At 36.6% G+C, this 26,602-nt stretch overlaps 2 protein-coding genes across 5 annotated transcripts in view; one reads left to right on the plus strand and one right to left on the minus strand.

Annotated features, from left to right (window-relative positions):
* The window catches only part of LOC114268316 (endoribonuclease), a 59,793-nt gene extending 57,342 nt beyond the window's left edge, over positions 1 to 2,451 (minus strand). For 2 of the 4 annotated variants that reach the window (XM_082892115.1, XM_082892113.1), the window contains exon 1: positions 2,237 to 2,437. The gene's annotated coding sequence lies outside the window, so the exon portion shown is untranslated. Of the gene's footprint in view, positions 1 to 2,236 lie in introns of all 4 variants that reach the window. The other 2 variants (XM_082892114.1, XM_082892116.1) reach the window with 2 other exon arrangements.
* A 17,770-nt stretch (positions 2,452 to 20,221) lies between these two features.
* Positions 20,222 to 20,920, plus strand: LOC145800651 (uncharacterized). Its single transcript, XM_082890368.1, has one exon. It carries the CDS (start codon positions 20,222 to 20,224, stop codon positions 20,918 to 20,920), a length of 699 nt encoding a protein of 232 aa, XP_082746494.1.
* Positions 20,921 to 26,602: the final 5,682 nt, after the last annotated feature.

Below are 26,602 nucleotides of genomic sequence, written 5' to 3' on the forward strand. Positions count from 1 at the left end.
CCATCAATGGTACTTAAACCTTCTTGTTTTTCTTCATATGCCTAAAACCGTGTCCCAAAATGACTAATCCCGTAGGAGCCTTTGACTAGAGATTATGGGTTAATAGCTTGTGGGCATATGGGCTTTGAAGATTATCAAGAATGAGTTTTTTATAGCAAACTGTGAAACAAAAATACCACAATAATTTATTAGTTATATAACTATCCAAACAAAAAATAAAATCAAAAAGGGTATACTTACATAGAACTTGATCTTACTATGAAGCTCTTCACCAAGTTCGTTACTTAGGCTCTGACACCATATCCGTAGTAGACATATTTAACTAACTAATTGCAGAAAGTAAAAATATGTAATATGTACAAAAAGATGTAATAGATAGACTAGTCTTTTATAGGCATTGATTTAGAATAGTTTTTGTAAATAATGGCTTATGACCTAAGCCTAGCCCTTTTAGATTACGCTTTTTTAATTTTGTTTTTTATGAGTTTTGAACTCTATAAAATGGCATTGAAGCCTAAGAAATGAAGTGTGTACATTCCTTAAAATTCTCTCGTCTTTTGTTTACATCTCGTTTACATATTTGATATTTCTACTTGCAACAAAAGCAAAATAATTTGTCTAAAGCATCTAAATGTACTAGCCATTTCCTATCCTACTTCTCTTCATTTGATAAATCTGGAACGTAATATCTAGAGGAGAAATGTCTATCTTTGTCATCTTTAGGAAAATTGAAACCATTACCTCTTATAGGACTTCTTTCAACTAATAAATCTTAGAATTTCTGACCAATCTTGATGCTAAAGAGATTTTAAGATATCTATATTTTTGTTATATTATTTAATATTTAACATTTGATTCGGAATATTCTAATTTAGTGTAGAATTATATTCAGTGTGTTTGGTTTGAGTTTTCTGAATTAAGTTTTTTGAAAACTGAGTTTTTTGATTTTCGTATTCTTTTATTTTAAGTGAATATTTTTTAAATTTTAAACATTTTTTTACTTTTTTAGATGCATCTTAGTTAGATGTATCTAAAAAGTAAAAAATTTGTGAAAAAATATTTTAAAAAATTAATAAATACATAAAAATACAAAAAATATACTGAATTCTTGTATTTTTTTTATTTTTGGTATTTAGTGAATTTTTAAAAGATTTTTTTTACAATTTTTTTACTTTTTAGGTGTATTTATGTTAGGTGTGTTTAAAAAGTAAAAAAAATGCTTAAAATATTAAAAAAAATCAGTAAAAATAAAAAAACACGAAAAATAATAATATAGAATTTTCTGAAAAGTGTTTTCTGAAAAATAAAAACAAACAAGCTGATTAGAATTATTTAGTTTCTTGCTTTGCGATTGTTTAATTTTCCTATTTTATTAGTTTCGATTTTATTTCTTGCTTAATTAGTTTCTTATTTTACAAGAATTAGGTTTATTATAAATAATGGTGGTAAGCCTTAGGACAAAAGAAGTTGTTGATGATTAATGAAATTGTGAATTGATATACTCTTCGTTCCAACCTTGGGTATTCTTTTGAGAATCAATCATTGTTGAGCCTTTATTCTCGATATTCTTCGTAAATCAACGAGTTTTGAGAAGAATCTTGCTTTCGATATTCTTGCTTGAATCAACAGATTCTAATATTGTTACTATTTTGTGTTTCCCACTGCATCAAATCTTGTCCCAATTACTTGGGTCATAAATGTTTAAAGATGCACATTCAACATTGACATGTTCACTTTCATTGGGTTCTTCATTCCCCAAATTTTCATTATCATTCTTATTTAAACATTGAGTAGGTTCTTTAATCACTGAATCTTTATTATCATTGCAATTTATACATTGACTAGGTTCTTTAATTACCAAATCTTCATCAACTGAACCTGAACTCTCTACTAGTTTCTTGCTGCTCAAAAACTTATCAAGTGCTCCCAATTGAGATTGAATGAAATTTTCTACTTTTTGCTTCTTTTTTTCTTTTTTCACATCCAGAACTATATGTCTCCTAGGAAGCATGACTAACTATATATCAAAAATCCACACCTACTAAAAATCCACTGATATCTGCATATAATAATATGTTTCAATAAATTAGATGATAGAAATTATGGATTTCCATTAGGGCACAGAAATTATGGAACACATTGGAAAACAAAATTTAGGGATAAAAATCAGTGCAAAGGCTCTTCCATTAAAATCTGATAGAGAGAAAGGGGGAAGGGAGAGGGACAAAGAACTCACACAGCAGCCGGATTACCTCTGCACACAGCCGTCGACGGAGCAACCAAGAGACGCGTCGGCACCGCTGCCGGTGCCGCTGCTGCTGCTGTTGCTGTTGCACCTCGTCGTCGCCGTTTGCTTCCTTGGATGAGTGGAGAACTGAGAACTTGGTTGGAAAATCAGACAACTGGAGAGAGCGAGAACTATATCGATGTAGTTTTGGCATTGTTTGGGATTTTTTTGTCTTTTTATGAAATATGGGTTGGGTATAGGTTGGGTTTGACGTGATGTGATAGAGAGGTGATGTGATTTAAATAAGATGATGTGACTTAAATAGAATAGTGACTTTTTGACTTTTTAGATTTTTTTGAGGATGCCAAACTTGGCCATAATTTTATGGGGGACGTTAATATTGGGATGTTCTAGGTGTATTTTTTTATTTTGAAAAAAATAATAATAATAAAAAAAAATAAAAAAAATAAATTGTTTAGAAAAATAGGGAGGGCATGTTGATTGATGTAATATGCCTAGTTTGGGAAGATTGAAAAAAGATAAAAAGTCAAAAAGTCACTATCCTATTTAAGTCACATCATCTTATTTAAGTCACATCACCTCTCTAACATATCACTTCAAACCCAACCCAAACCCAACCCATATTTCATAAAAAGTTAAAAAGTGCACTTATTTAGTCCTCCCAAACTAGGTGTAAAAAAGATAAAAAATTAGACTTATTTACGGGATGACAAACAAAGCTTTATTGTATATTACGATAATTAATAATATTTTTTATTATATATTATTAAAAAAGTCATTAATATTAATTTTAATGATAATTTAAAATTTTTGTTATAAAAAATATCAGTTTTAGTAATAGTTTAATAAAATCTTACAAAAAAAAAAAATCATTAATTTTTAATTTTTAGCGACAGTATAAAAATTGTCACAAAAAACGTCGCTAATTATAAGTTTTAGCGACAATTTATAAAAATCGTGACAAAAAAAAGTCATTAATTATCAATTTTTAGCGACATCTATAAAAATCGTCACAAAAAATTATTTTTAGCGACGATTGTACAAGGACTTATTTTCAATAGTACTTGATGGGAATTAAGTCCATCTATTAGGACATATTGGTAATGTACCCTAATTTTTTTTATTTTAGGTTTATTACGCTTTCTATCCTTAAACTAAAATTAAATTGTTTATTTAATCCCTAAACTATTGACTGAATTTACTAATATTTAGTCCCTAAACTATGATTGAATTTATAAATTCCTAAATTATTTAATTCAAATATATTTAGTTCCTAAAAAGATTACAAAAATAAAATATAAATTCAAAAGTATTATAAATGCGCCTTGCAATATTACTGGCCAAGCAACTTCGATAAGTCACACTTAAGGCATGTGACTGGGCCAAAGCACAGTAAAGCCCAAAGTTTGGACTTTGAGGGCTTTTTTTTTTTTATTGTTGCTCTGATTGATTTTGTTTGAAATCTGATCATTGATTTAATATGGTGCAGTTACAAAACATAAACTACTCTTAATTACACATGCCAATAAATTGGGTATTCAGTCTCAAATCAATGATAAAAGAAAATTTAGTCATAATTTCTAATTTTTCGAAGAACACTTTGTTACTGCCTGCCTTTGTTATCTAGTTCATCAGCTTCGAAAATCTTCTTCACATTGTTGTCTTCTTTTTTTCTTCTCACGTTTCTCTCGCATTCTCTTATTCTTCTTTACTTCTTTTCTCTACGTTGCTATCTTCTTCTTCACATGGTTGTGATGTTGCTGCCTTCTGCTATTCTCTTCACGTTGCTACCTTTTTATGCTTATTCTTTGGCCTACTTCTCTTTCTCATCCTTCTTTGGGCTGATGTGTTTTTTTTCCCTATCTTCTTATTCTTCTTCTCCCATATGTTTTATGTTAAATTTTGAAATATTGTTTATTTATCTATATTAAAATAGTAGTGTTTGTTGATATTTTATATTTTTAAATGTTTAACATTTCATTTTGCATATGTTGAACCCTAAATTATTTATTTATATTAAATTATATATTTTGTACGTACAATGTGCGCCTTACTTCAGTGAAGTTAGTGCTTTGCCTTGCGCCTAGGCCTCAGGAAACCTTAGTGCGCCTATCCTCTTAATGACACTGCATCCATGGAAGCATATGAACTATGAACATACTTGATTGGCCTAAAAGTGTCGGGTTCTAATGGTACCGAACATATGAATAACCATGATATATAACTCAAATGGATTAACTGCAAACATAGTTAAGTCATAGAATTGCTTAATCAAATCAAACTGTCATAGTGACATTTTAATTAATAGCTACCCTGCAACTGTAAAGCAAATCCCCCCACCCAGAAAAAATTTAACCAAAAATGAAAAGAAAAAAAGATTATACATATGCAATTCAAATATTAGAAGAAAAAAATATATGTAATAAACTGAACTACATTATAATACCCACTACATTAACATAACAAATATCATAAAATAAAAGGAAAAAAGTTTCTAATCAAATCAGTTTGAGCCAGCTAGATTTTGTTAATGTCAACACCCAAAATTTGAAAATCCCTAATTTTTGAAATTGAAAAACCATAAACTCTAATATTGAAATTGAAAAGCACTAAATCAAAACTCAAAACCCTAATATCTAGACATGTACCTGAAATTAGGCGGTGGGAAGGAAAAGTGCGAGAGCTCCAGTCAGAGAGAGAGGTGAGAGCTCCGTTTGCGTAGTTTGCTGGTCACAGCCGGAGAGAGAAGCTAAGGACTTTGAAGAACTTCGTTTGTTGGTAATGGCTACCGATAGAGAAGCGAAGGACTCTGACAATGGTTGCCGATATCTAGCTTTCTTCATTCACTGGTCTCCTTTGTCTCTTCTTCATCATCTGTGCTCTCTCTCTCTCTCTACCTAAACCGCTAGCGTTAGTTTAGGTGATTTTTCCTCTTTTTTTTAGGGGGTCAGGGCTTGACCAAACTACATTATTTCGTCTACTCTACCATCACCCTAGAGAGAATCATACCAGAGGATAAATCAAACCAAACCAAACCAAGCCTTAAGTCCCGTCAAATGAAGTCGGCTATATGAATCTTTCTTCTCCACTCAACTCTATCAAAAACCATTTGGTTAGTTAAATTAAGGGGTTGTTTGGCATTGGCTAATATAGCCAACTTTTTTGTGTTGGGACTTTTTTAACTTGGCTTTTTTAGCCTCGTTTGGTTTTTGTTTTGGGATTTTTTTGACTTTTGTGAGAGAAAAAGTGTAATGATTATGGGTAAAAAGTAATATTTTGTCTTATTGGCTTATATAGCGTATTTTATCTTTTTGTGCTTTTTTAGCTCCAATGAGAGAACCAAACGAAGGCTAAGGAGATTCATATCTCTATTTACTACACTAGCCCACGTAAATATAAGTTTGCCCCTTCCCCTAACATTTCCCTATATCGTCACTATATCGCAACTCTTCACTACTGTCTCTATTGGTTTCCGTTGTATATGACTAAACCATCTCAATCTATTCTCTCTCAACTTATCTTCTATCGGTGCTACTCTTACCCATTCACGAATATACTCATTCCTAACTCTGTCTTTTTTAGTCTTTGTCACACATCCACTTTAAGATCCTCATCTGAGTAACACTCATCTTATTTATATGTTATTTCTTAGTTGTCCAACATTCTGTCAAATACAACATTGTTGGTCTAATAGTCATTCTATAGAACTTTTTTTTTAATTTAGGACCACATCTGCTCTAATAGCCGTTCTATAGAACTTTCCTTTTAATCTAGGACCACATCTGCTCTAATCTCTCCACTTAAGCTACCTCATTTTAATTCTATGGACCACATTGCTCTAATCTCTCCAACCGTTGTGATAATCGATGTTAATTAATGAAAATGTTCACTCTTAAGTAGTTCTTGGTTCTCAATCTTCACTTCTCCTCTGTTTCCATTGTTACCATTACTACAGTTGCACTCCACGTATTAATGCCACCGCCATCGCCACCGCCACTACCACAACTACTACCATCACCACCACCATCGCTACAGCTACCACTACCTCCGTTGTCACCACCACCATCACTACTACATTACTACCACCACTTTCATAGCCATTGTCATTGTTGTCATAATTACCACTATCATTTTACTATCACTACTATCTCTACCGCTACCATTACCACCACCGCCGCCTTCATCATCATTGTCATTGTTATCATAAACACCGCCATCATTTTACTACCACTACTGTCGCTACCACCGCCACCATTACCATCATAATATAAAAACTAAAATATACAATTTGAAAATAGTAAATTTCAAATTTGATCTTATAATATCAAACAACTTATTTTTAGTTCAACACTTAAATATTTATCAAACTGTTTTTCAACTTAAAAATTCAACATTAAGTTTTCAATGCTTAATTTTTAGTCTTTAATTTTCCACTTTATCAAACACCACCTAAGTGAATCACTTATTTCTAAACCATTAACAAAACCTTCCTAGCAATGGAGTGATACTATAGTATAAGCAACACCGTCATGGATCACAAGACAAATGTAATGTCAAGGGAAAAGTTGAACTTTACTTAATTATAATTAAGACCCAAACCTCTTATTTATTCCTATTCTTGATTAATTTAATTATACAAGTTACGTAATTGATACACATGAATGGCTTTTTGTTATAGCTTAGGATTAGAGGGAAAGACATTCTAAACCCAATAGACAACTTTCTCAATGATAATAACATCATTTTGTTGTTAACCAGGGTTTAGAATAATTAATTGCACATCAGGGACTATAAGGTTGCATAATTGCATGAAAGGTTTGAGATATTTTGAATATTTGAATTTTGAGGCCATTATACAATAAGACAAAGGCCCACCTACCCTCCCTTAAGTTCTCATCTCTCTTCTCATCACATGTCTCTCTTTGCCATTTTTGTGGCTACACACTATTAATCTTTCTTACACATTTACTAGGCATTTGAACCATGACACTAATTGTGTAAGATATGCACTAATGAGTGTAGTAATGATGTTTATATATGTATAAAGGGTGTTTATGTAAAAGATGACATATGTGGATGATTGTGATCACTTGGAGCTTGTCTTGATCATTTTGGGCCATTGGATTGAAACTTGTTTAAATCTTAAGAATCAAGACTTTTAAATTTTGAAGTCTACATTTGGAAGACCAATAAAAAATATATATCTGTCCCCTCTCTTTCCCAACCTGTGGCATTTCTCCCTTTATCTTTCAATTCTTTTACTCTTCATTCCTTTATTTTTGGAGCTTCAAGGTTTGACTTGGATCTTTCCCATAGATCCTTGGTCATTTCTTTGTGTGTGAGAGTGATAAGGAGTTGCCTAGAGTAATTAAAAGAGATTGAGTGTGCTTGGTGGAGCTACTTGGGAATGCTGGAGCTTGGAGCGAATCCTCTTCCTTAGGTCTTCATCCTTTGGTTTTTCTTCTCCTTGGCAAGGATTCTTTCTACTCACTTGTATATAAGAGCATGCTAGGATGTCTATACTAGGATTTTATGCTTATGGTTGATGAATCCATGCCTATTTCATTAGTGAGTTATTATTTTTCATTTTATCCATAATCTATTGTTTTTTTGGCTTGAAATTCCTACAAAGAACATATTAGAATTTCTTTTCTCAAAATATTTTTCCACTTGTTTGGGCATTTGGATCCTCTAAAGTGATTGTGTGAAGCGATCCTCTAGAGTAATTGTTGTGGGCACAACACCTGTCTCACTTATGAAACCAAAAAAGAAAAAAGAAAAAAGAAGAGTTTCAGTCGATTGACATAAAGGGAAAGAAAGAGCAAGAGGAGAGTGACGGCGTTGACGGGGTAGCGGTGACTCAGGGAGCTTCTCCTTCTTTAGCCCTTCATCTACAAAGATTCACGAGATCAACCTGGGGTAAAATAATGAAAAATATTGGTTAAAAATCCATGCTTGAAAAAACAAAAATGCCAAATTGCAAAACCAAGAGATCCACATTTCAAAAAATATACAAAATTGTTGCCAAATCTGAGTCAAATTTCCACAAAATTCAAGAGAGAAACACACAGAGATAGAGATAGGGATGTAAATTAAGAGAAACAATTAAGCATATTTCAATCATGTATAACAAATTCAAGCAAAAAGGTAAAGATATAGACATAAATGTATATATATATGTATGACTTTGGAAGCTGGCACGTTTATCCATGTTTTGTGAGGAAATTCTACGATTCTCTGAGTCTCCATTTACGAATTTCATAAAGACAATGATCCATTGGCTGCGATGCAATGAGCTTCTCATTCTTCAGTCCCTTATCTCTTTTTCCTTTATCTTTCTCTCTTCTCTCTCTCAATCGACTGAAACTCAAAATATTTATTTATTTTTTGTTTTCTCTTATCAAAACGACGCCGTTTTGATAAGCGAGTCATCTCAGGCCTTGGTTCCATAAGTAAGACATGTGTCGCGCCATTAACAATCACTCTATAGGATCAGTTCGCACAATCACTCTAGAGGATCCAAATGCATTGATTGGGACCAAAGGCTTAGTTTAATTTGGTTACTTATGGCTCATGTTAGAAAATGTATGTATAGACTTAAAACCCTAAAAAGTGTAATTCTTAAAACATATTTATCATTTTGATATCATTGTCGTAATTTTTGGTCAACTTCAAAAATTAGTAATTGAAATAGTGTAGGAAAAATGGAAAAAAAGGATCTTTGGATAGATTATGGTCATTTATGATAATATTTAAAAGATGACATGATTTTGATGTATTGTTGATTTTCTATAGATATTTGAAACTAGTTTTACTTACTATGGCTAATTTGATGTATTTTGATCAGATTTCATGCCATGAATGCTTAAAATTATGTTTAATATATTAAAATAAGTTCTTTTTTTTTATTAGGATTTAAATAGTAATTTTGAGCATAAAGGGTAAACGGGTTATTTTGGCACTTATGACTAATTTAGTAAGACGGTTGCTATTTATCCATACCGTTTTTCTTAGAACCCCCCAACTCCTATATTTTTTTCATTCCAATTTTGTCCCAACATAAAATTCCATTTTTAACCATATCACTAATCTTCAAACCCTAATTTCCCAAACCCTAACCCTAACTCTTACCCTAATCTCAATCCCATCCTTATCACCTCAGGCAGTCACCACCACATTCGATTGCCACCATCCCCCTTTTCCCACCTCCAGCCGCCTCTATCCGATTTCCTTACACCACTCTCAGTCCTTATTTTCATACCTCCATCGCAACCCACCCCTCCCTGTCACTTCCCAATGCCGGCAGTCACCATGACCTCCCTCACCGCCCCTCTCTGACTTTCCTCCACCACTCTCTCCTCTTCATTTTCCACCCCCGCAGTTTCTCTTCCTCTTCTTTCAATCAAAGAGCGACAATGGTTGCATATCTAGGGTTTGCTTGTGCAATGTGAATCGAGAGAGAAGAGTCTCGCGATGGTAGCAGATGGACTGCTATGGCACAACGACTGACGATAGTGGTTGGGTGTTGGTGGCGAAATCAAGATTGAGATTACGAGAGAAAATGGGGCTCACGATGGTGGCATTGGCTATGGGTTTGGTAAGAGGAAGAAGAAGATGAAGAATGTGGGATGCGGGCTACAGTGGTGAGATGGTAGATGAGCTGGAGTGTCACGCCTCGATATTTCTATACCATTTTATAGATTACCAAACCATTACTATTACCCAATTCCATAACATTAATGTGAAGAAGAAATAAAAGACAACAATCTTATGAGCTAAAACTCATCAAACAAATTCTTCATTAAGGTACTTACATTAGTTTACAATACACGGAACTATAAAATATACATCAAATTGCCATAGGGGTTTACACTTTTCAAGGCAAAAGGCCTTGATCACAACAAAACAAAGTCCTATCTTGGCAAGTAAGCTAGATAGCTGTAAACAAAGTAACATCAAAAGGAGTTTTAGTGCTCCATCTAGAACTCCACTTGCTTCGCAATAGGTTGGAGGCACATCACCTAGAACTTTGGATATCCAGCCCATAAAAGCGAGTGAGCTTTTACACCCAGTAAGAAATAAACTAAACACAATGTATAAATGTTCGATATGATTATGTTCATGTGATGCTATGCCATGCCTAATACTTTGACTTTGTTTTGAAACTCTAATGCTCAATGTATAATTTAAAACCCATGTTTGACCCAAACTCTTTAACCTTTATCATACTCGAGAAGTTCTCATTTGGTAATGAAAATCCACAACACATATTTCAATCACCCCTACATTTACTGGTCACCAAGTACGGAATGGCAAGTAGGTACCTAACACATTTCCAAGAAACCATTTCCACTAGCATTATGCATGGATGGGCAATTGGACACCCAATTACATTTTTAAAATATCTTTACATTTACCGACCACCGAGCACGAATTGGAAACCTATTTCATTTTGAAAACATCTCCATATTTATCGGCCACTAAGCACGGAGGGGCAATTGGACACCCAACAATCTATTCAACCGTATCTTCCACATTTATCAGCGTTTAGTACGGAAGGGCAATTAGGCACCTTAATAATATACCGATAACATTCCCACATTTTCTTGCCTCTGAGCACGGAAGAGCAATTGGGCACCTTAACAATATACCAATAACATTCCCACATTTTCTATCCTTTGAGCACGAATGGAAAATTGGGCACCTCAACACACGCAACGTGTTTCCAAAACACACACACACACACACACTCACCTTTAAATCACTTGACACTTAGACCAACGCCATGAGAATGCAATGCAATGCATGAGTTTGCAAATATTCTAATTTGCCTAAAGGTTCAATTTAATTGCATAAGAATTCCGCAAGTAAAAATTAATGAAATATTCTCATTTCCATGACTCCAAGTCTTCCTCATTACCAACACTAATTTCATACGAAATATTAACTTACATACTTCTAACATTCTCAAGTTTCCACACGATTCAACTTCCTTGAATCCTCAATAATATCATCATAAATCAAAATTCATCCCACTCACATATATTCAAAGAAAATCAATTGAAATTTCAACGTAAAGTACCAATTAGTTCAAACCTTCTTTTAAAAGCAAAACCCCAAATCTAGGTTTTTAAGAAAATTGGGGGGTTTTCCTTATTTCTTCATTAAATCCTCAAATCATCAATTATTATTCCTCAACATGTCAAAACATTTTAAGATTGAGTGAAACCCCTATTTTTTTGTGCATTAACCACTTTTCATCAAAATTTTCTGACTCATAACAACCCATAACCCCAAAATGTTACAAAATCATACAAATCATAAATATATAGAGTTGAGAGAATCCCCTACCTCAAGAATGAGAGCAAAGAAGCAAGGTTCAAGAAGAACTCTTCATGAAATCTAAGTCCAATTGATATAAATCAAGATCTCCATGTAGTCTTCATCTTTTACATGAGGTTTAGGCTTGGATCTTGGTGAAAAGTAAGACATTTAGAGAGAAAAATTTAGTGTTTTCAGAGTTGAGGAGAGAAGAGAGGAAAAGGAAAATAAAAAGTGAAAGAAATGATCTAAAATGCAACATATAACATTGATTTCTAAAAGTTTAAAAGGGAGGGATTACTATGTATAAATCTACAATGTTTTCTTATTTTTATTTTTATTTTTTTTATCTAATGTGCTTAATGTGTGCAAAAGTGATGGACGTGTATATGCAGAATGAATCATCTGCAGTGCAATCTACAAGTTCAGTAGTATTCACATACCATTCTTGGCTTCAGCTGTTATGCCTGTAGAGCGTCGTTGTAACTTGGTGAAAGATTTATTCTTAATGTCCGCATCATCAATGCAACTTGACAAAAAGGACTCAATATCATCATCTGAGGGTTTCTCCACCACCACATTCTTACCATCCTATAGCTCAAATAACAGAAGACATGACAACGGCAAGGAAAACCAACAAAATTGACATATACACTAAATTAGTATGTTATAAGACCAAAGAAATGATTATACAAATTTTGAAAATCTCATTAATAAAATAGTCATGCAATAAGCAAAATAAATCACATTTTTCTTTCTTTTGAGACTTATAACCTACCTGTAGACACCCCATTTTTGACCGACCTCAAGACTTAGATGTCATCGCTTGTGCACTCAATGATTACGATTTCATTTGTTTGCTTTGAGTGCCCGAAGTCCTCGGTGGAACAACCTGCCTTTGAGCCTTTTTAGCTTGTCCTTTTTGTGCTTTGTTTTGGACCAAAACCGTGTTGTTTCAAGCCTAGAATTTGTGGTGACATGTCGGCCACCACCATAGGCTGTTGGCCATGGTTCATGGTTGTCGGCCATTGGTGTGGTGGTGGCCGACAGCCACCAGTGTCTTTTTCCAAATATTTGTTGACAACTGTGCCAGCTGTTGGTACATTGAGCTGTATCTCCCTAAACGTGTATGGTGGGATGTTTCTAAGCTCAAGGCTTGTTTTTCTATATATAGGGGGGTTCCTCCCCCATTTTGGAGGGTTAGAAAATTTGGAACAAAATTCTCTCTCTCTCTCTAGACTCCTCTCTCTCTCTCTTGTAATTTTATACATATTTGTTCACAAATCCTACATTTTTGCCTATACACCCTTGATAGAAGTTACTAGTTTTTGAGCTGAGATAGCTTGGGACTTGTTTTGAGCTCTAGGAGGAGGTTTTTGGCTTGGATGTTGGCCAAATTGTGTCTTCTCTTCAAGAGGTATAACACTTTCTCTCTGCACTTGTTTTGAATCCTTGCTTTGCCATCTTTTTCAATTGTTTTGAGGCTGATTTTGAACTGTAAAAAGCTCTGTTTTTATGACTTAAAAGTATTGGTTTGAGGCCATTTTCAATTAAGGGGTGTTTCACCCTTCTTGCTTCTTTGCTTGTAAAGCTTTTATACCTTTGTTCATCACTTTCAAACCAACTTTTTTGGGCCTTTTAACCACTGCATTTCCAAGGTTTTTCAGTGGCAAAAAACTCATTTTGAAGTTCAAAATTGGAGGGGTTAGCCTCCCCTCCTTATGTCTTGTTTGCATGCCTAGTTAGCCCCATGTATTAGCTTAATGTTTTAGCTTTTTGTGGCTCAAGTCTAGCATGTTTTACGCTCTCTTTTGAGCTGTTTTGCCACTGTTTTGGCTGTTTGGGGCCTTTTGAGTCTTGTTTTGCATAGTTGTAGTGTAAGTCCTTTCACTAGCTTGGTGTTTTAAGACTTTAATCACTATTAGTTTGAGTTGATTGCATGTTTTAGTGCTTTTTCTCATCTAATTTTAGCACTTATAATCTCTGCAATCTCCCTCATTTCTTCACTTTTTGATTTGCTTTAAGGGTTGTTTCAACCTTAGGGTTGTTTAAGCTTGAGATTGAGGCTCATGCTTAATGGTTTAATCCTCCTTTGAGGGTTCATTACCAACGGCGTGAAGCTTCTCTCATGCTTTAAACTATCCCTTGGTTGACACTTCTTTCACCTTAGAAGACACTCACCAATGGACTAATTGATTAAAGAATGATTGGGTAATTAAAATGTGTAAACAAAATTGACAAGTAAAAGAGGCAAGATAAGCATTCTTTGTGTTGCATTGCATGTGTTCAAATCGGATGTTAATTTGAACACAAGGAAAATGGGACATTTCATACTCAAAAGTGATGAAATGTGCCATTCTCCTAGGTCTCCATTGCCCTTGATCATGCATGATAGGGTGATGGTCATTTGAGTCTTGTTTTGCATTCATTAAACTTGTACAAACTTGATTCTTTGACCATCATGCAATGAAATTGCTTGGTTGATGGTTTAAGAGCCAGTAGTATCACTCCTTTGAACTTCTTTGATGATAAGGAGGGTAACAGTACAAACAAACCTTTAAAAAGTACACTGTTTTGCTCTGTTTGCTCTCTGTTGCAGTAAGGAAGTCCAAGCCAGTGGTGGTTGACGGCCACTACCAGTAGCCGACCGGCCACCATTGTTGACCGACCGACCATCAGCAGTGGCCGATCAGCCCCCTTGTTGGCCACCAATGCAAATTCAATAGTGTGCTCTTGAAGCAAAACAGAGTTGATCTAGAGAAGGAGAAAGTGTAAGTGCTTCTGTGCAACAGAGGCTTGCAGCAGCAAAACAGTAGCCTTTCGGGTGAAAAATCGAGCATGCATGCATCCCTCATTTCCTGAGGCCTTTTTAGTTGATTTAGTTGTAGCTAATGCTTGCAAGTGATGTAATCATGGCATAATTGTTTTGTAATATTTAATTAACTTAGATAGTTAATTATTTATTTGTTTTACTTAATTAGCTTAGAATAGTTAGTTACTCCTTTTAAGTGTAATAATTAGTTAACTTAATTAGCCTAGTTAGCTAGTTGGTTAGTTTATTCATTCGGACCCTCCTTCGCGAAGGCGTAATATTGTAATAAGTGTGCTTGTGTGTGTATGTCTTCTAACCCCACGCCTTTCTCTCTTTTATTTAATTGCTTTCGATGGTAGATTAGGGACATGTTTCGATTAGCATGCCTTATGATTCATTCGTATTGCATGTATCGAGGCTCGGCACATCATTCAAATTGCATCGTCATTTCAATACTTCTTTGAATATGTGTTTAACTGCATGTTATCAAAATCACTTCATATACCATATTAGTAGCCGAGCCTATTAATCGCATTCTTTGCATGTATTCCATTAGACACTTAACATAGTTAGGGATCATTCATATTTTTCTAACTTATGTTTTCCTAGCTTGGAGTACTAGGTGAGTTTTTACGCCTTAGTATACTTGTATAAGTGTGAATGTTTCCATGATTAGCATGCTTGCAATGAGGCTCTGTGCTTAAATGCTACACTGCATGAATGACTGCGGATAAAGGCTTGTTGTTTGAATTGGAACAATTCAACGAATGTGCATTTTAAGCCTACTTTGTTGAGTGGAAAATCATGTTTTAAGCCCACTATGTTTGGTGACAAATTCACAATCTTTAAGCCCACTTGAGATGGCAAATACAAACCATTTTTACAAACAAACATAAGTTGAATTGTTCCAAATTGAGCAAACTAGTCTATATTTTCTTGTGCGCATCACATAGTAAAGCTAGCTTAATAATCAAAATAAGAGCACATAATGTTTATAAAATATCATATCATGATTAGTAGAGGCCGATCTTTGATTGGGCGAGCGGGGGTGCTCAATTCATGACCTTCCCCTCTCGTACCTAAGTTCATGAGGTGAGACAACTTTGGTGATGACGGGCACGTGGCCTTTGGCATGAGTCATGGGTTTCCTAAATTTTCCCAAAAATAAAATATCTAGGTAGCGACTCTGTATCTGGAAAAGCAGTCTAATTTTGGCATTTTGATTCAAAATCAATTTTTCAAAACGATTTGCCGGATTTGGATTCTTTGGTGTTTATCAGTTTCACATTGCACTTGTGAGATTAGATTCAAAACCATGGGAGTCTCAACTGTAGGGCTTTCTTTCAAACTTCCGAAAGGGGGTGCAAAAAAGCCGAGCTATAGTTTCTGGTGACTCTGCTGGGGATTTAGAGAACTTGACTTGAACTCATGATATGACTTTTTATTTACACTTATGTGTTTCTTTGCATTTACATTTGCATCGGTGCACCTAAGTCACAGTGTTTGCCATCTGCTATTCCTGAACGGTTTGCTGGAGGCTCGCTTGGAAAAGCTTTCCAAAAGGCTCACCGGTTACAGGCTCTACCACGATGGGAACACAACCCTTGAATCTAGACTACCGTTGTACCGTTTGATCCTCCTTTCACTTCTCGGTGTTAGGTGTGAGAGGTATATTAGGTAGTCTTGTTGAGGTACTCTTTTTGACCAATCGATCTAGTTGCATATCGAAAACCATAGAGATTGTTCCAAATTAGGACAAGATGCTTACCCGAATGCAGGATTGTGTGAAACCGCTTGTTTTGCATAGTAAATCCTAGTTTCTGACGAAACTAGGACAGGGTAACCCTATCCCATTAGAGGGGTTTTTGGCTCTCACTTGACTGTTATATGCTTTTAGAGTGAGACTCTACAAGAATGTATGTATCAGTTGCAAGTTTGGGTATCAGTTTTTGGGAGGCATACTTCAGTATTGAGCATGGTTCTACGGCTTTGATTACATCAGTGTACTAATTAGAATCTAAGCAGAGGTGTTGTGCGGTTTCTAATTTTTGTTTTTCTTTTGCTTTATTTCTTTTTGCAAGGTAGTTTTTCATCATTGCTTCGGACAATTCTGTTACCCCCTAAGCACTCTGGACCCGTGTGAGAAGGATTTGTAGATCCAGGGATCTTGCCAGGGGACAGCCGGTGTTTGTTTCACTTCCACCGGTTACCAGACGGAGGAGGATCAGGCATAATTCACCGATTCAATAGTCACCTTTGACTTCACCTGTGCCCAGTCAGGCCCAGTCTTCTACTCCTACTCCAGAAAGAGAGTATCTGTAACACCCGCCTTTCCCCTTAGTTGTTGTTTTATGATTACTTTTATGATTAATCTGAATTATGCATTTATTCGAGCCTTATATGTCTATTTTATACATTGTGTCTATTAACAGATATGTTCCTTTGTGAAAAGACCTGTCTGAATCGTTAAATAGCTAGAGTTATAAAATTAGTTAATGAACTAAGTGAGTGGGGGTGTTGCACCTTAAATTAAAATAGGTGATAGTGAAATTAATTAATCAATTTAGCTAAAGTAACTCTCATTTAGTTAATCTAAGTTAGAGAATTGGTATATATATATATATATATTGAACTCAAATGGAAATGAGAGAGAGATATCACTTGAGAAAGAGAGTGTGAGTGCTAAAACTTGAGAGAAGGCTAGAGAGGAAGAGGAGGAGAAGATAACTTGAAACAATTACACTAAATCAAGTCATCAAGGTAAGAATTCTTTCTAGTTATGTGCATGTGACTCCCTAATTCATGGAACTTGAGGAAGGAATGAGAAATTGGGTAGAGTAGGTTGTGTTATAAACCCTAATAGGAGGAACCTCTACATCTCAGCATGAGGAACATAATTTAAGCTTAGTTACTTGGCCATGCACGTTTTTACCTTAGAATCCCATAATTTTGTTGAAGAATAGGATTATTATAGGCATAGGATTTTGTTTTCTTTAACCATGAAATTGTATCTGAGTCATTGGAACTTGGGTTTGAATTTAAAGTTTTATTCTTAAGTTAAACATGGAAATTGTTTGTACACCATGTTTGTTAATTCTTGGCCTTTAGTTTGTTGATTTTGGATTTGATTTTGAGGAATTTGGAACCCCAAAAACAGAGCAAAAATTCGGTTATCGCACGTGCGGCAAGGGAGCCCACACGTGCGGGAGTGCACTGGCGCACGTGTGGCAAGAGGGCCCACATGTGCGGATTACAGGGGAAGATTGGAAGGCCTTCTGCCTAAAAAGCACGTAGTGGCACACGTGTGGCGTACATGCGGAGAGAGTCCCGCAAGTGCGGCCAGGGACCTCCTCATGTGCGGCTGGTAGGTGCCTTCCATTTCACTTTCCTGTGTTATTTACTCCATGTCCGGACCATCGATAAGGTGTCTCACACTCATAAATGATATCCATTTGCATTGCATGAACATCTAACAAAAGTAAACTGCATTTAAACCAATCAATTCCTAAGTTATGAAATTAACTAATAGGGAGTTGGGTGAATTAAGTGAACAACGGTTGTATTTGTCTATGTAGGTCAAACGCTTTATTCCAATCACCTGCAACACGGAACTGACTGTGAGTAATACTACTGTGAATATGCATTTTACTTAAATTATCTTTTCCTTACTTCAACTTATGCGTTATTCCGATATATTTCTCATGTGGGTGAATAATAACTCTATTCCAGTTTCCATTATTTTCTATGACAACCCTAGCACCCCTTCGTATAAGTACAGTTCAGTTAGTTCCATTTCATGGAACTTCTGCTTAATATGGCAACAACTATCATATCTGATCTTCGGTCTTTATGACCATCTGTTCGGTCTTCCTGACTACCTGTCCAGTTGTCATGACCGTCTGTTCGGTCTTCTAGACCGTCTGTATTTACTATTTTTGAATATACTACGCGAAATGTTATGCTTCTCAAATATCGTATGAACCTGCTTAGCATGTGTTTCATTTTATGTTATAATTATCATTCATAGTCTCTTTATTCAATGTTACTCACTGGGCCCTAGCTCACATTTTGGTATACTATGTAGGTGATCCAGCTCAGGAAAGTACGTAGTGACGCCGATCTTACTCTGGTTTTTTCAAGCTAACCACCGTGCCTCACCGCGAGGTTCCTATCTACCTAAGTTTTGGTGTGGCCGGAGTTCACCATTTTGTTATGCACTCATGTGTTTTGGTCAGGTTGTCACTAGCGTCATAATTGTTGTTAATGGGAGTAACTTTTTCCCTTTTGATTGTCTTTTTGGACAAACTTGTAATAGCAGGTTGTACTTCTGCGTGTATATATGTATATATATATATAGCAATGTCTTTTGCCTCATTTAAATGCACCGCTCATTGGACGTTTGGTTTCTTACATAATAGCTTTTGCTAGCTCCATTTATTTGCTTTATTCAGTTAGGCCTTCGGTAATCGCAGATTATTGGCTGGTTGCGGCACTAAACCTATAGAGGCAGGTTGGGCCGTGACAGAGTGGTACTAGAGCACGAGTTGTACCGTACACACGGGTCCAAATGAGCTATAGAATGTCCTAGAGAAGGGATTAGGGCATATTTTCTACATGTTTGTGTGTGTGGTGTATCTGCTATGCCTTTGTGGTGATCATGCATGTATAAACTTCATATGTCCTATGTTTATTATTATTCTCTTTATGTGGCTAGCCGATGGAAAACACAAGACCTGTAGAGACATTTGAGTCTTTCAATGCAAGAATGGATCGATTAGAGCGAATGGTGGAGTTGTTGACAGAAGCACTGAGACAACAACAAAGACAACCCTTCCCACCTCCACCTCCGCCACCAACTTTGGTGGAGCCACCTAATAACGGTGACATCATTACCTTGACACAGAAGTTTAATAAGTTGAAACTGCCTACCTTTTGGGGAGGCCATGAACCGCTAAAAGCTGAAGCTTGGATTTTGGAGATTGAAAAGTTATTTGAGGTATTCCCATGTATTGAAGAACAAAAAGTTTCGCTAGCAACCTTCACTTTGCAAGAAGAAGTGAGAAGATGGTGGATGCTTGTTCGGAATCAGCAGACTACGATGGCTTGGGCATAGTTTAAAGAAGTTTTTTATGAAAAATATTTTCCACAGTGTGTGAGAGACTGCAAGGTGACAGAATTTGAACAGTTGAAGCAATGTACTATGACAGTAGCGGAATATGAAGCTAAGTTTACTGAGCTTGTGTGCTATGCGCCACATATGGTAGACACTGAGTATAAGAAAGCTAGAAAGTTTGAAGGCGGTTTGGATGTTGAAGTTCTGGATCGAGTTAATGTACTCAAATTAGAAAAATATGTTGATGTTTTGGATAGATCCATCATAGCTGAGGCGAATGTAGCCGCACTAAGACAAGCAAGGGCACCAGTGGGTGAATGGAAAGGGAAAACGCCGGGATCTAATTTTAAGAAGGGTCGAAGCAACTTCAATACTCCACCAGGGGAATGACACACCCATTTGCCTGGAGTGTGGGAAAAGGCATAAAGGAGTTTGTCGCAGGATTTCCGGTGCATGCTTCTGGTGTGGAAAAACAGGCCATATGATTAAGGATTGTCCTTTAGTGTCTCAAAGCCCAAGCCAATCTAGGGCTAACTCAACTGTATCAGTGTCAACACCAAGGGTAAATTCGAAAGCAGCTACATGCAAAGAAACTTTAAAGCAAGGACAGGTTTTTGCATTGGTTCCGGGTGATGTGTAGACCACAGAGACGGTTGTGTCAGGTATTCTTCCTATCTGTTCTCAGAATGCTCATGTGTTAATTGATTCGGGATCTACACATTCTTTCATGTCTTATGCTTTTGCTCCAAAATTATCTAGGCCTTTGAAACCAAGGAATTACATCTTAGTTGTCACCTCTCTGGCAGGGGAAACTATGAGCTGTACATCTGTGTATCCTGCATGTGAGATTATCATTGGAGACATGAATTTGTATGTGGATTTGTTACCTTTAGACATTGCATGTTTTGATGGTATATTGGGAATGGATTGGCTAGCGAAGTATTGCGCTACAATTGATTGCTCAACCAAACAAGTTATGTTTCATTTACCTGAAGGGCCTGAACTTACATTTAATGGGAATAGTGTTATATCTCTCCCATATTTGATTTCCTCTATGAAAGCGAATAAACTGATTAATAAAGGGTGCAAGGGGTTTCTATGTTCGGTACTAACAGTGTCTACTATTGCTAAACTGGATGTGAGTAGTATTCCCGTGGTGAAAGAATTTCCAGATGTGTTTCCAGATGACTTGTCCGGGGATTTAATTGATAGAGAAATCAAGTTCACCATTGAGATAGTCCCAGGTACCCAACCAATTTCTAAGACCCCATATCGGATGTCAACTACCGAATTAAAAGAGTTGAAAACTCAATTACAAGAATCGCTAATTAAGAAATTTATCAGGCCTAGTGTCTTTTCGTGGGGTGCTCCAGTACTATTTGTCAAGAAGAAGGATGGATCCTTAAGGCTCTGTATTGACTACTAGGAATTGAATAAAGTGACAATCAAAAATAAGTACCCGTTACCACGTATTGATGATCTGTTTGACCAACTACAAAGGGCACAGGTATTTTCAAAAATCGACTTGCGGTCTGGATACCATCAACTAAAAGTGAAAGCGGAGGATGTGGAGAAGATTGCCTTTCAAACAAGATACGATCATTATGAATTCCTCATTATGCCTTTTGGGGTTACGAATGCACCAGCTGCTTTTATGGATCTTATGAACAGAGTTTTTAAGCCATTTCTTGATGAGTTCATTGTAGTTTTTATCGATGATATTCTGATATACTCTAAAAGCCAGGAAGAGCACGAACACCACTTGAGACTTACTCTTCAAATGTTGAGGGAGAAGAAATTGTATGCTAAGCTGTCGAAATATGAATTTTGGTTAGATAGTGTAACATTTCTAGGGCATGTAATAATGAAAGAGGGTATTTCTGTTGATCCACAAAAAGTAGAGGCTATTGTAAACTGGCCAAGACCAACGAATGTAACAGAAGTTCGTAGTTTCTTGGGTCTAGCTGGATACTATCGCAGATTTGTGAGGGACTTTTCCAAGATTGCTTTTCAACTCACTCAATTGACACAAAAGGGAGTATCATTCGAGTGGACTGAGCGAAGGGAAACAGCTTTTCAAGAATTAAAGACAAGACCTGTGACAGCACCGATTCTCACTTTACCCTCTGGCACAGATGGTTTTACCATTTACAGTGATGCTTCCTATAAAGGTTTGGGATGCGTGTTGATGCAAAACGGAAAAGTAATTGCTTATGCGTCCTGTCAGCTAAGATCGCATGAAAAGAGTTACCCGACTCATGATCTAGAATTGGCTGTAGTGATTTTTGCATTGAAAATTTGGTGCCACTATTTGTATAGGGCTATGTGTGAGGTGTATACGGATCATTAAAGTCTAAAATATTTCTTTACTCAGAAGGAGCTCAACATGTGACAACGAAGGTGGCTAGAGCTAATTAAGGACTACGATTTGCAAATTATGTATCATCCTAGAAAAGCAAACACAGTGGCTGATGCCCTTAGTCGAAAATCTATGGGAAACTTTGCCGGTTTACTCACCAGACAGGAAACGGTAGTATATGAGCCAATACTAGTTGAAGGGATCAAAAAGAAATAGTTACAAGATGAGTTCCTTAAGAAAATAGTGGACGGATGGGAATTCAAACCTAGACCGGGATTCAGTTTTGAGGATGGCATACTTAAATTTCAAGGACGGTTATGTGTCCCTAACAACAGTGACGTGAAGAAACGAACTCTTCAAGAAGCTCACAATTCCAAATTCTCTATTCATCCAGGAAATACGAAAATGTATCGAGACCTAAAGGAAAATTTTTGGTGGCCGTGAATGAAAAGGGAAATTGCGGAGTTTGTATCTAAGTGTTTGCAATGTTAACAAGTTAAGGCGGAACACCAACAATGCGCAGGATTACTTCAGCCATTGCCAATACTGGAGTGGAAATGGGAACATATCACAATGGATTTCGTTGTTGGTTTGCCTCGCTCCAATAGGGGTATGGATTCTATTTGGGTAATTGTAGATCGATTGACAAAATCTGCTCATTTCCTACCCGTTAAGGCGACATATGTTGTGGATAAATTGGCTACCCTGTATGTGAACGAAATTGTGAAACTGTATGAAGTCCCCGTGTCAATTATATCAGATAGAGATCTGAAGTTTACTTTAAGGTTTTGGCAAAGCTTGCAAAAGGCAATGGGAACTGAAGTAAGGTTGAGCAGTGCATACCATTCATAAACCGATGGCCAATCAGAAAGAACATTTCAGACGCTGGAGGATATGTTGCGAATGCGTGTGTTGGATTTTCAAGGAAATTGGGAAACACATTTGCCTTTGGTGGAATTTGCATACAAAAATAACTATCACACTAGCATTGACATGGCACCTTATGAGGCTCTATATGGCAGGAAATGTAGGTCACCAATTTGTTGGGCTGAAGTTGGAGATAGACCATTACTGGGACCCGAACTTGTGAAGAGACTACAGAGAAAGTGAAGTTGATTCAACAACAATTAAAAACTGCACAAAGCCGGCAGAAAAGCTATGCTGACATGCGTAGACGGGAAAGAGGATATGAAGTTGGTAACCATGTATTTGTCAAAGTTACACCAATGAAGGGACATACTCGCTTCTGAGTCAAGGGTAAGTTGGCACCTCGATACATTGGACCCTATGAGATTATTGAGAAACTGAGACCAGTGGCGTACTGAATAGCTCTACATTCGGATATGGAACACATGCATAGCATTTTCCAGATTTCTATGTTAAGAAAATCTCTTTTAGACCCTCAACAAATTGTTGAACCTACTCAAATACCTATGAATGATGACTATACGTATGCAGAATGACCCCTCCGGATTATTAGTCGTCGAATCAAAAAGTTGAGAAATAAAGAAATTCTGTTAGTAAAGGTGGATTGGCAGAACCACAGTGGTTTATATGCAACTTGGGAAAGAGAAAGGGATATGCAAGCGAAGTACCCTAAAATGTTTCCATTAGACCCTGCACTCTTTGCTGAAGAAGGTACCTAAGTTTGGAGGACCAAACACTTTAAGGGAGAGAGACTGTAACACCCGCCATTCCCCTTAGTTGATGTTTTATGATTAATCTGAATTATGCATTTATTAGAGCCTTATATGTCTATTTTATGCATTGTGTCTATTAACATATATGTTCCTTTGTGAAAAGAACTGTCTGATTCGTTAAATCGCTAGAGTTATAAAATTAGTTAATGAACTAAGTGAGTGGGGGTGTTGCACCTTAAATTAAAATAGGCGATAGTGACATTAATTAAGCAATTTAGCTAAAGTAACTCTCATTTAGTTAATCTAAGTTAGAGAATTGGTATATATATATATATATATTGAACTCAAATGGGAAGGAGAGAGAGATATCACTTGAGAAAGAGAGTGTGAGTGCTAAAACTTGAGAGAAGGCTAGAGAGGAAGAGGAGGAAAAGAGAACTTGAAACAACTACACTAAATCAAGTTATCAAGGTAAGAATTCTTTCTAGTTATGTGCATATGACTCCCTAATTCACGGAACTTGAGAAAGGAATAAGGAATTGGGTATAGTAGGTTGTGTTATAAACCCTAATGGGAGGAACCCTCTACATCTTAGCATGAGGAACATAATTTAAGCTTGATTACTTGGTCATGCATGTTTTTACCTTAGAATCCCATAATTTCGTTGAAGAATAGGATTATTATAGGCATAGGATTTTGTTTTCTTTAACCATGAAATTGTATATGAGTTTGTGGAACTTGGGTTTGAATTTAAAGTTTTATTCTTGAGTTAAACATGGAAATTGTTTGTACACCATGTTTGTTAATTCTTGGCCCTTAGTTTGTTGATTTTGGATTTGATTTTGAGGAATTTGGAACCCCAAAAACAGAGCAAAAATTTGGTTACCGCATGTGCGGCAAGGGAGCTCGCACATGCGGGAGTGCACTGGCGCACGTGCGGCAAGAGGGCCCGCTCATGTGGATTACAAGGGAAGATTGGGAGGCATTCTGCCTAAAAAGCACGTAGTGGCGCACGTGCGGAGAGAGTCCTACACGTGTTGCCAGGGACCTCCTCACGTGCGGCTGGTAGGTGCCTTCCATTTTACTTTCCTGTGTTATTTACTCTACGTCCGGACCATCGATGAGGTGTCTCACACCCGTAAATGATATCCATTTGCATTGCATGAACATCTAACAAAAGTAAACTGCATTTAAACCAATCAATTCCTAAGTTATGAAATTAACTAATAGGGAGTTAGGTGAATTAAGTGAACAATGCTTGTATTTGTCTATGTAGGTCAAACGCCTCATTCCAATCACCTGCAACACGGAACTGACTGTGAGTAATACTGCTGTGAATATGCATTTTACTTAAATTATCTTTTCCTTACTTCAACTTATGTGTTATTCCGATATATTTCTCATGTGGGTGAATGATAACTCTATTCCAGTTTCCATTATTTGCTATGACAGCCTTGGCACCCCTTCGTATGAGTACAGTTCAGTTAGTTCCATTTCATGGAACTCCTGTTTAATATGGAAATAGCTATTATATCTAATCTTCGGTCTTTATAACTGTTTGTTCGGTCTTTCTGACTGCTTGTCCGGTCGTCATGACCGTCTGTTCGGTCTTCTAGACCACCTGTATTTACTGTTTTTGAAAATACTACGCGAAATGTTATGCTTCTCAGATATCGTATGAACCTGCTTAGCTTGTGTTTCATTTTATGTTATAATTATCATTCATAGTCTCTTTATTCAGTGTTACTCACTGGGCCCTAGCTCACATTTTGGTATACTATGTAGGTGATCCAGCTCAGGAAAGGACATAGTGACGTCGATCTTACTCTGGTTTTGTCAAGCTAACCACCATGCCTCATCGCGAGGTTCCCATCTACCTAAGTTTTGGTGTGGCCAGAGTTCACCCTTTTGTTATGCACTCATGTGTTTTGGTCAGGTTGTCATTAGCGTCATAATTGTTGTTAATGGGAGTAACTTTTTCCCTTTTGATTGTCTTTTTGGACAAACTTGTAATAGCAGGTTGTACTTCTACTTGTATATATGTGTATATATATAGCAATGTCTTTTGCCTCTTGTAAATGCACAGCTCATTGGACGTTTGATTTCTTACATAATAGCTTCCGTTAGCTCCATTTATTTGCTTTATTCAGTTAGGCCTTCAGTAATCGTGGATTACTGGCCGGTTGCTGCACTAAACCTACAGAGGCAGGTTGGGCCGTGACAGTATTCACTAGTTCTGGTAGCTCAAAATCCTCCAGTCAGCATGGAAGATATGCTTCATCAGCTCCAGCAGAACATTGAGACTATGTAGCTAGATGCTGCTCGCCAAGCTGAGGTCACAGTTCGCCGAGCTGAGGTCGCTGTCACGACCCAAACCCGGCCCTATGGGTTTAGCACCGTAACCGGCCAGTAATCCGAGATTACCGAAGGCCTGCAGAACAGAAGAACAGTAAAACAGAGTACAGGGCCTGGCGGAAGCCAAAACAGTAAATAAACAATGCCCAATGAGCTGTGACAGTCTGTATGCAAAAAGACTTTCATACATTTATACATAAACAGTACAGAACAGTATACACACTATTTACAATTATTCAGACTAGGGACTCAATCCTTGCATAACAGTACAGTAAACATTCGGTCTATACAAAACAGTAAGACAGTACAGAAGGGGGAATTGTAAAACACCCCTAAGCCTTAACAGGATAGGCTCGGAACCTCGCAGTGAGGCACATAGGCTGGCTTGACAAAACTGGAGTAACCCTGACGCTCCTAGCCGCGGTCTGGTGCCTGAACACCTACATATATATATGAGCAATGAGCTAAAGCCCAGTGAATAACATAATGCGTAAAGGGGTTAAGAATGAATGTCCTTACAGTATGAAAGCAGTTCATTTAACAGTATTTCAGTCAGTACAGTCATATGTGGTACATCCATCAGCATATCAGTACAGTAAACAGCAGGTCTTAAAAGACCGAACAGTAATGATGGCCATCAGTCAGTAAACAGTAGTGGTTCCAACAAGGGAACCGACAGAGAATTCTGTCACAGTAACAGTAAACAGTAGGTGCTAAGGATGCCACAATACAGTTCAAAATATAGGACATACAT

This window comes from Camellia sinensis, chromosome 10 (assembly GCF_055761805.1).
Source record: "Camellia sinensis isolate YWXY chromosome 10, ASM5576180v1, whole genome shotgun sequence".
Classification (NCBI taxonomy): domain Eukaryota; kingdom Viridiplantae; phylum Streptophyta; class Magnoliopsida; order Ericales; family Theaceae; genus Camellia; species Camellia sinensis.

Excerpts from the sequence above, each read along its gene's own strand:
- LOC145800651 (XM_082890368.1), top strand. The coding sequence starts at position 20,222 with ATGTCTTATGCTTTTGCTCCAAAATTATCTAGGCCTTTGAAACCAAGG.